Source organism: Elephas maximus, chromosome 15, assembly GCF_024166365.1.
Source record: "Elephas maximus indicus isolate mEleMax1 chromosome 15, mEleMax1 primary haplotype, whole genome shotgun sequence".
Lineage (NCBI taxonomy): Eukaryota > Metazoa > Chordata > Mammalia > Proboscidea > Elephantidae > Elephas > Elephas maximus.
The window spans coordinates 49,989,654-50,000,000 of record NC_064833.1 but is presented as its reverse complement, the minus strand read 5'-3'; the positions used below and the strand labels follow the sequence as shown (position 1 = coordinate 50,000,000).

The window sequence follows — 10,347 nt, the reverse complement described above, 5'->3', positions numbered from 1 at the left end:
TGAAAAGGCAGAAGTGGCGGGGGGGCACTCAAAGCTGAGTATTAAAAACCATTTCTAACCTCACAGACCTCAATCTGCACTCAGCAAGCCATGTACCTTGGCTCTGTCACTTGCTCCCAATTTCTTCACTGGCAAAAAAATGGATGAGGGTCTGTTCTTTTTACTTCACTAGGTTGTTGCAAAGATAAAATTAGAACTATAAAAAAAAAAAAAACCTGAAAAACTAAAAAGCACAACCAATCTCCCCTTCATTCTGAAGACGTGCAAAATGTAGACCGTAACTCATATTTCAAATGACCAAATAACCACCAAACAACACCTTTATTCAAAGAGATTTCTAAACTCTTCTATAAACTTAACTGTGTTCACTTAAGACAAGTATTGAAAACACTATTATAATTTTAGGACTACTTAGGGTTGTTATGAGTTGGAATTGACTCAACGGCACCAGGTTTTTGTTTGTTTTTTAGGTAATGAGCATAAAAACATATCTCTTCAGATAGTCTTCATCCATTAAACTAAGTCAAATTGCCCTTAAATGTTCTGACCCCCCCCCCCAAAGAAACACTGTTGTGACTGAGCAACAATATGGTTTCAAATACTTTCCAGATCAGTGAACTGTGCAATACCTTCAAAAATGGGATGACAAAAGGTCGCAGTGGGAAGTTAGTAGCTTCTTGCAGTTTGGAATGAAATTCTTCAATTGTCAAAGTAGAGTTCTGTGGAAGAAAATATGTACTATAAACATATTTGTCTCTTGTTAAAAGAGTAAAAACACAAACCAATAAATTACTAATATACAACACAGTATAATAACAAGCAGGCACACAACACACGAAGCTATTATCTTCAGTATAAAATCTTTTGACTTTGTAGAAAAGATAATATCGTCTATTGTATCATCCACCTCTAAAAACTGAAATGGAACACATTAAATATGGTACCTTGAGAATAACGTGCATGGATGTTAGCATAGTTTGCTGAGGAAGTTTCTGCAATAATGAAGAACCTTCAAATACTACCTTTATGAAAAACAAACACACTGAGATGTTTTTAAAAGCACAAGAGATCACTCAAAAGAGCCAGAAGCAAGTGTCAGAATCTCTCAATTCATCCCACATGTCATATCCACGTCTCCTGGTAGAAACATTATCCTTCTCTTGTCTTCCCTTATTGCATGCTGTCTTTTTCTACCAAAGCATCTTTGCTGAGGGTGAAGAGCTAAGCTGGTTAGTGTCTTGTGCTAATGAAACCAAAGGAGAGGTTTGAGCCTCCCATGAGTCACTGATTCTTGTAGAGGGTGAAAAAAAATTCCCCAATTATCAAAGATATTCCATTTATCCTCGAGGCAACGTGTACGGCTGAATCCGAAAGAGACTCTACAAACTGATTCAAATTCACTCCTAGCTTCATCTCACAACAAGCCTAGGGTTTGTATCCTACAAAGGGCAATGTGCGTTGATACAAACATTTACTTAATAGATAGCCAGCCAATTGTGGTAAAGGTATTGAATAACTTCACCTTATTTTGATTTCTTTTCCTTAATTCTTAGGTAGAATCACAACTGTAATTTTAGTCTTAACTTCTATTACTTACATTTAAACATTTATCTCATGGTTAGCAGTCATCTTGATGCTTGACAACATTCGTGACCTGCTCCACCCACCTTTTGTGAAATTCCTTTTCCTTTTATGATAAAGCATGGAAGCACTAGGTTGTAAGTTTTTCATATTCCAAACTCAAATTATCTTCACCCAAAACTATGAATGAATACCAACTTCCTATCTAGAACAATAAAGGTTAGCAAGCCCTTTTTTTGGTCATTTTGTTTTAATGGTTCATTTTCTAAAGGACAGATTTGTATACAGTTTCCTTAACCCAATGTAAACAATATAAAATGATTGGTTAGGATCTACCATCTGGATTCATATCACAGTCACTGCCAGTTTTGTGGCCTTCTATAATTTATTAAACTTCTGTGACTCTCGGTTTCCCCAGGTACAAAAGATGAGTGCAAAAATTACTACCTCAAAGGGTGGTTCCAAGAGTTAAATAAAATGACATGCATAAAAGCTTGTAGTCAAGTTCTCAAAACGAATGTCCGTTCTCTCTTCATTCATTTATTAAACAAATATTCATTGCCAATTTTTTTATCTATTATATGCAAGGCACAATCAATCCCTTCCCTTAACTTTTCTCTGTAAGGTTTTTAGATAAATATGTATCCTAAAAAAAAAAAAACTATTTCAATCAAAGGTTTGTTACTTAATATGTAGAGAAAATCTACTTAAAGCTGCCAAGTCTTCCTACGTTTTATTAAACCACTGTTAATAAAGAACACACCAAAAATTCATAAAGTAGCTTTCACAAAACCATTCTTTTTATTTATTTATTTATTTTTTAACTAATGACATATTTGCCATTCATGAGATAAAATTATTGCTTTGGATTTACTTTGTGATTCTTTGATCTTACTTCTTTACATGCTGAAAAACATATTTCTAAAACTCAAGAGTGAATAGGAAGGAAAAAGATACAAGTGATTGATCAATGTATCTGAAGTAGGCTGACACACTTCTGTCCAAAATCACCTTCATGCACAGCTAGAGGTATAGCAGGTAAAGCTGATGGCTCGTGGGAGATGCGAGAGCTTTTTGTTCTTGGAGTGGGAAGAAAAGGGAGTTAATAGTTAAAAATTAAATTGTAAAATCTCTCAAATTTGTGATGTTGTGATTTGAAACATGTGCACGGCACCAAAAAAAAAAAAAAACCATTGCCATCAAGTCCATTCCAACTCATTGTGATCCTATAGGTTAGATCTGAACTGCCCATAGGGTTTCCAAGGCTGTAATTTTTACAGAAGAAGACTGCCACATCCTTCTTCCATGGCAGCAGCTGGTGGGTTCAAATCGCCTATCTTTCAGTTAGTAGCTGAGGGCTTTAAACACTGTGCCACCAGGGCTTCTATGTCTACTCACCAGTCTCTAAACCAGCTTTTTAATTCTGGTTCTTCTTTTGCAAAACACAACTGGAATGGCTTTGCCCATGATAGGGTCATGTACCAAAAATACATGATTTATTTCAAGAAAAAGGAAACTGCTATCATCTGAATTTTAGCTCCACCATAGCCTTGATGACGAAGAACCGAATGTGTGACTCAGTTTCTCCATGACTCAGTATGGGGAAAAACTGGGATACTGAATAATATAAAGTCTTCCATATATGTAGAAAATCACAATAAATGCAAAAGTGATTTAGGGCTCAACAAAAAATGGCATGTTTTAATTTCTAATGTGATAATGCACAGAATAGAGCATAAGGTACAAAATTAACATGTCTGTTCTCTAACTAATGACTTAAGTAATTCTACCAAAAACAAAAATAGGTATTTAAAAATAAAGTTATTAGCCTTCAAAATAAAAATAATTAAGTAAAAAATTTATTACATGTTATAAATTCTTGTTCACCCAAGTCAACAGTAAAAATCTCCAAAGCAACTAAGTTAAAAAACAACCAGTTAGATTAAAGGAACCGTTAACATAACAAAATCTACCATTTTGTTTTTGTTGACAGCAATTAGCCATGCCACACCACAAACCAAATCCATTGCTGTTGAGTGGATTTCATTCAGAGTTACCCTATAGCAAAGAGTAGAACTGCCCCATAGGGTTCCCAAAGAGCGGCTGGTGGATTCGAACTGCCAACCTTTTGGTCAGCAGCCAAGCTTTTAGCCACAGTGCCACCAGGTCTCCAGGAGAGTATAATTATTGAATTTAGTGCATATATGTTTATGGCGAAGATAATAATAAATCTGTTTCACCATATATTTATTAGTCAAAGAGTAAACAAAACCATGGTGGTGGTCCGTACATAATCCAGAATTGAAAACATGTTTGCTATAGAATTAATCAGACTTGGAAGCAATCTCCAGATGCAGAAATTGTTACAACAAAGGAGGGAATACGGTGGAATCCCTACCACCTGGTTCAGCTGTGAGAACAGGGCCTGTATTTCCAAATCTTCCCCAACTCTCCCCCACGCACTCCCCCTTGCTCCAGAAAATCAGGTCAATTTTATTTGCTTACCACCAGTCCCAGTACAAGGGTGCGGACTCTCTCTCCTATCTCTGGTGAAATGTCATTGCCAAACTGCTGCAGGGTAGTAAGGAACCGTTTCAGCTTACTCAGTTGCCTAGCGCCACAGGCTGGGGGCAGCTGTTGATTAGCCAGAGAAGAGGAGGAAGAAGAGGAAGGCCCGTTGCTAAAGCCATTGGGTGGCGAGGGGGCGCCATTCAAGGCTGTAGGTGAATGGCTCGTGCCATTAGTTACTGTCAAAGGCACAAAATCAGAAAGAAAACATAAACTTAGAGAGAACATGCACAAGGACATTATAATCACGTTTCCTTCCACTTAAATCTAGTGGATGTTTTTAAAATGTAAATGTTTTTAAAATGTTGGGACTTTCTGTAAAATGCTTTGATTTCCCAGGATGACCACAGGCTCAGGTTCTCTACAATTAAATGGATCCACTCCTCATACTGCATGATGAAGCTCTGCACAGAAGCTGATAATAAATGGAGCCGGCTGTAGCACAGGGACAGCCCTGCCTCCCATGTGCACATATGCCAACCACCTGAACTGTTTCAAACATAGAACAAACAGCGTTTGGATGTCAGCCTTTTGTCACAGGCTTATATCAATATAACAGGACTATTCCTTTCTAAACTGCTCCCCTAGAGAAAGTGTACATTTGGTGGAGACTAAATTTATCACTGAACATTTTTAATAATGTTTTGTACACACAACTGACAGCTGTGTTTATAGAAATAGGACTTTCAAGTTTTAACCTTCTACCACCCAATGAGAAGGCTATTTTCTCCCCCACATACTTCCTAACCACTTCTTCACGGAGAATCCAAATCATATGTAAGAGGCCAAAATGGACACAGTATTTATCAAGGAGTTATTTCAATAAATTGAATTAAAAAAAAAATTTTTTTTTTTTTTTTTTAATTGAATAGGGACATCCTAATCCAACCAATAGCCTGGATTCAGTAAATTTATTTCTGAAAAAAATTCATTGGAACACCAAGATGAGAATCCACAAGAACCAGGCTAGAAAAAGTTGCACAATTCTCACTTTAAAAAAAAAGGTTGATTTTTATGATGTTAAAATCAATTACTTTGGTAAATCAATTTATTAAACACATCATTTTATAATAAGTTTGATAAAACTATTCCTAACAATAGTTGGACATGTTCTAAGTACTCTACTGTTCTTAAAAGTTTCATTTCAAGATAATAAAATGGTTCTCTTATACAAAATGGATTATCAAAGTAACCTGCCAAGAAATGACAGCCAGCCAGGACCTCTCACAAAAGACACACGCCTATCGCTGTGGCTTCAGGGTACGACAAACTAAATTCAAACTAACAGGGTTACAACTTGGCACTAGCACAGTCCCCTACTCTTCACACATTTGAAAAGGTCTTTTAAATGGCAGTGAGACACGGTGTAAACAGCCTGGGGTGTGCATTTTGTCAATCCCTTATAGTCAGGGACCTACTTTTACTTGTTATTTTTCATCCGTAGGGATTTCATGGCACACGGTCTGTAAATAGTATTATCTGCCACAGATAACATTTATTAGTTTCACAAATCCTTGATGACAATTTGAACCAGGATTTTGAGATTGATTAAAACACTTATCTACTATCCCTACTGGAAAAGGAAGTTCCTATTCTGTCAGAATGTTCTGTCATTTCCTGAGAGGATTCAGCAAGCAATATACTTCACTGACTGAGAACACAGGGCTTAATAGTGTTGACAGTTCAAGAAAACAAGATGTTATTTATTTCAGAAAGTTTTCTGTATCTCTTATGCGACCTTTTTTTAACTTAAGGGTGGTAGATTTTAATATTATTTTTAACTGTTTGAAATAGAGAAGAAAGTGCTCTTAGAAGATCAGAAGTAACATGGAAATAAGTATACCATATTTCCATGCTCCAAGTCAAACTGAACAAACTAAAATAAAAAGCACTCCATTATGGAAGTCAAATTAAAAGTTACAAAACAGTTAATGGTGCTGGTTGAACAACATGATGAACATATTTAATGTCACGGAACTTTACATATGAAGACTGCTGAAATGGCAAATGTTGTTACCTAGATAACATGTCATAATTTAAAAAAATGTATTTAAGGGGAAAAAAAAGTAATAGTAGTAGCAATTGACGTTACAGACCAAATGGAGTACTCTTCCTTTGCTAAAACCATTGCAGACTACAATTCTAAAGCAATGATGAAAGAAAGGCAAACTCTGGCATATATACAAATTATAACTAAGGTACGATACTAAGGAGCGTAATACCTACTCACTGGCAAATAAATGAATGGTTTTTTTTCCTTCATTTCTCCATAAATACATTAACGTTAACTCCTATTTTTCTTTAATTCTTACTTGCAGAAAAAAATTTTTTTTTTTTTTTAATTTCAAAACCCAGAAATGACCACTTACACGTTGTGGGTGTAAATGAACTGGTTCTTGGAGCTCCTTGAGTCGTTGGGGGCGGTGGCATCGTTGGAGGAGTCAGCCTAGATTGCGTCTTCACATCCACAGGTGAGTCTGGCATTGTGGAGTGCTTCTCAGTACGATCTGCGGAATGTCACCACACACATGTTATTTCATTCCTTAAGCACCTCAGTTTTTTAAGCGGGATTTATCTTTTTTAAAAGCAAGCAAACAGGAGAAATTCAACATCTTCTATCAATAAAATATGCTTATCTACTGAAGTTTAAATCAGGATTTTATCATCCAAACCCCACTTAAGAAGGTGTAGCACAGATGGCAGGAACTCATTTGTAAGTGGGTTATATCATACTCTATTGTTATTTCTGGCTTGGGCAGATGCTACCTTGATAGTGTTACATGCAACAGCGTAACTTCACTCGAAGCTGAAGCTGAAGCCAACATTAGCATGAAGTAGAAAATAGATGAGGAAGTAGGATGGTACTGAGCCCCCTCATGACAGCTCAGAAATAACAAAAACCTGAAGTTCTGTTATGCAGGTGAGATAATGGTAGCAGATAGCTCTCTCTGACTATTTTTCTTAACACCTGCCACCCCTCTTCCATGCTTTGTTGTCAGGCCTAGTAGATGAAGCGGGTTATGTCTCCCCGACACATCTCTCACTTCAATTTCCTCACCCTCTTAAAAATCACCTAGACATAAAAATCCCATATGTCACACAATACAGTTATGCTATTATTTACTTAGAATTTTAAAAACGTGAGACCAATACTTCAATTAATAATCTCTGGCAGAGTAAGAATTGAGAACTAAAATAACTAAAGACGCTCCTCCTATTCTTCATGAAATACAAGACAGATATGGGGAAATCTACTGATTACTTAATAATTAACATTTGTATTTCAGCACTGTTTTCTACTCAATACATTTCCCCTCTGAAATTTTGAACTTTTTTTCCTCAATCTAATCTACTTATTGAGGCAACAGATCTCCAGTAAAAACGACAAACTTTTTTGGATGGTTTTTCTAGATAGAATTTTCTTCAAATGTGCATGCGTGCACACATACACACACATGCTTGTGCACCCCTAAAATGTTTTGAGGGGCCTCTCGCAGCCTTAGCATAGATATTTCATGCTTGGACTATGCGAAAGTTAAAATGCCACAGTTAATAACGAAATGAAAAGTCCAAATTACTACTCTCACAATTCTAAATCTATCTCACCTTTGTTCAAATCAATTTCATAGGACTTTGGTTGCAGTAAAACATTCGAAAGTTGAAATAATGTTGCTACTATAATCAAAGGAAAATGTAAAAAAAAAAAATTAAAATAATCATTCTATAAGAGGATTTCCCATGATGATCCAGTTAACAGTACTGGTGTCTCTCTTTCTTAATCTTTGATGCTAGTGAGTAACAATGTCCCTATATGTGAATAACAGTGTCCTGAGTGAAATGACGGCAAAGACACACGTAGAGAGCATTTCTATCTTTATCTTACTGTTAAAAACTTGATTTCATATTGCAATACCAGACCTTTAACAACCAATATCAATAAGTCCCCTATCTCGATAATCAACACAAGCCAGGCAGGCTTAAAACTGCCTCTTCAATAGTTAAATTCATCACACATTCTACTCACCTAAACCAACCTCAACAACAAGGGAATAAATAGCTTTCCGCTTATGTTGCAGCTGAGGGAAGAGGTACAGGAGCAAATACAAGTCTCCCTAAATAAAGGCAAATATTTCTGTCATGCCAAGGAAGGAGGGATGAAGAGAGGCTTGCCAGAGTCTGCTGGGAGATAAGAGTGGGAACTGCTGGTCCATCTGGTTTTCATTCTGCTCACACTCACAGTGAACTGTTGGAGAAGGCAGCCCAGATCCACAGATTTGAAGCACGTGGTTGCACAGGCAGAGAAAGGAAGAGCAGGAGGGGGAAGGGGACAGAGGAAGAGAGAAAAAAATAAAGCAATAGGAAGGTAAAGAGGAAAATGAACAGAACATGGAGAAAAGAGACTGGAGAGGGAGAAAGTTACCCTTAACAGCTTTGTTTACAACAGCAGCTAAAAGCCAACCCCCTAACTTGTTTACCTCAACATAGTTAATGAGCAATATTCTAAAACACATCTTAAGCCCATTTCTTCTTTATTAGGGGGGGAAAAAAGGAACTATTAAGTTGACAAAGTATTTTCTCTTCAATTTTGTTTAAATCATCTTTAGATTTCAATCTTCTACCCCAACTTCAGAAAAATCTTTGATATATTCATAACTTTGATTTGAAAAGGTCTGAATACTTGTCTTGGTCCGTATTTGTAGCATGATCCCTATCCAGAAGAATTTTAAAACTAATAATAATGATAAAAGGTGGATGAATTTTTTTTTTTAATTCTTGAAAATGTCATCAACATTTTAGGAATACTAACTATTGAGCCAATGCATAGCAAAACACTATTTCTAACAGGAACATACACATTCTAATTGGAATATATGTATGTATGTATAACTTTAGAATTCTGACATTAGCCAAATTTCTGCGATGGTTAGCTTCACTCTGATCAAATGGAGTTTCAACCCAGAGGTCCTACAAACTTAGACAAAGTGGGACCATATGTAACTCATTCTGGACTGTTCAGTGCAATCAATTCCAGGATGGAGATAGATGGTGAAATAACAGGCCAGGCCTAATCCATATACACACAAAAAACCTCTGGAGCAGAGAGATTTAAGATAAATTCAGAAAATGTGTTTCAAGTATGCTGAGCCCTGTTGCATTTGTTTTGAATTATTTTTAAAAAAAAAATATTTTGAAATATATATTCTTGAAACTTTTATAGCAAACAGTAAAAGAGCTATGATTTAACCACATAAGTATTGCACTCCATTTCAAATTAGAAGATACGGTAAAACCAATATTAAGTTATTTCTTATGTAATTTTTTAAGTTCACGAAAATGATACTGTTCTGGTACATAATTTCTATTCTTGGTTGCTGTAGGGGAATGCTGCTATTTACTAAAGAATAGCAAAAAAGGATGAAAACAAACCAAAAACAAAAAAAAAAAGGGAAAAAGAAAAACAATCTCTATCAGCCCAGGTAAAGAAGGCAGGTTTAATCAAAAGGGCTGACTTTATGTCTACCTTAAATGATTCGGGCCACCTCTAAACAAGATAATCTTTCCTATGTAGTAATATTGCAACCCACATGGTAAATATCCAACACATAAGTATCGAGGATGGTTCACCCATGGAAGAAAATGTGGCATATAAAAATAACTACTGACACCATTTCAATATTCAATGCAAAGTCAGGGCCTTCTAGAAGTGGTATGTTTTCCATTTCCCTTTTTTTTTTTTTTTTTTTAAGTAAAAAGTGTGGCATAGCACTTATTTTACTTTCCAGTTCATTCGAGTAGTTCCAGGTGCATTTTTAAGGTATGAAGAATTGACAGGCATTCTACATTTTCCTTGTTTAATATACCATTCTAGAGACAATTAATGTAAAAAGACAGGAAGTTCAGTATCAGTGAGCGGTACATCTTTTTCTATGAAAGTTCATCACGCCATTTACAACAGAAGAAATATCTAGATCCCATAAATGTTATGCCTTAAGAGGAACTTCTTGGGCAATTAGTAATTATCAGTACAGAGTTGGTCATATTTGAGCAGGGGTTACTTAAGCTGGACATATGGACCAAAAAGGTTTAAGTCAAAGTGACTACACCTGGAATCCAGGTGTTACTGGAGTGCAGAAAAGGAGAAGGAAGCTACGGAGAAACAAAACTGGGTATAAAATTCTATTTCCCTGGAAAAGGTGG

The 10,347-nt window shown here is 36.0% G+C and overlaps 1 protein-coding gene across 5 annotated transcripts in view; it reads right to left on the bottom strand.

Annotated features, from left to right (window-relative positions):
- RUNX1T1 (RUNX1 partner transcriptional co-repressor 1) overlaps window positions 1-10,347 on the bottom strand; it is a 156,905-nt gene that overhangs the window by 56,015 nt on the left and 90,543 nt on the right. For 4 of the 5 annotated variants that reach the window (XM_049853588.1, XM_049853590.1, XM_049853589.1 and 1 more), the window contains 3 exons: window positions 6,519-6,656; window positions 4,087-4,328; window positions 630-719 (listed from right to left, as the gene is read on the bottom strand). In XM_049853588.1, the coding sequence (XP_049709545.1) occupies window positions 630-719; window positions 4,087-4,328; window positions 6,519-6,656 (470 nt within the window). Of the gene's footprint in view, window positions 1-629; window positions 720-4,086; window positions 4,329-6,518; window positions 6,657-8,173; window positions 9,322-10,347 lie in introns of those variants that run through there. The other variant, XM_049853592.1, reaches the window with a different exon arrangement.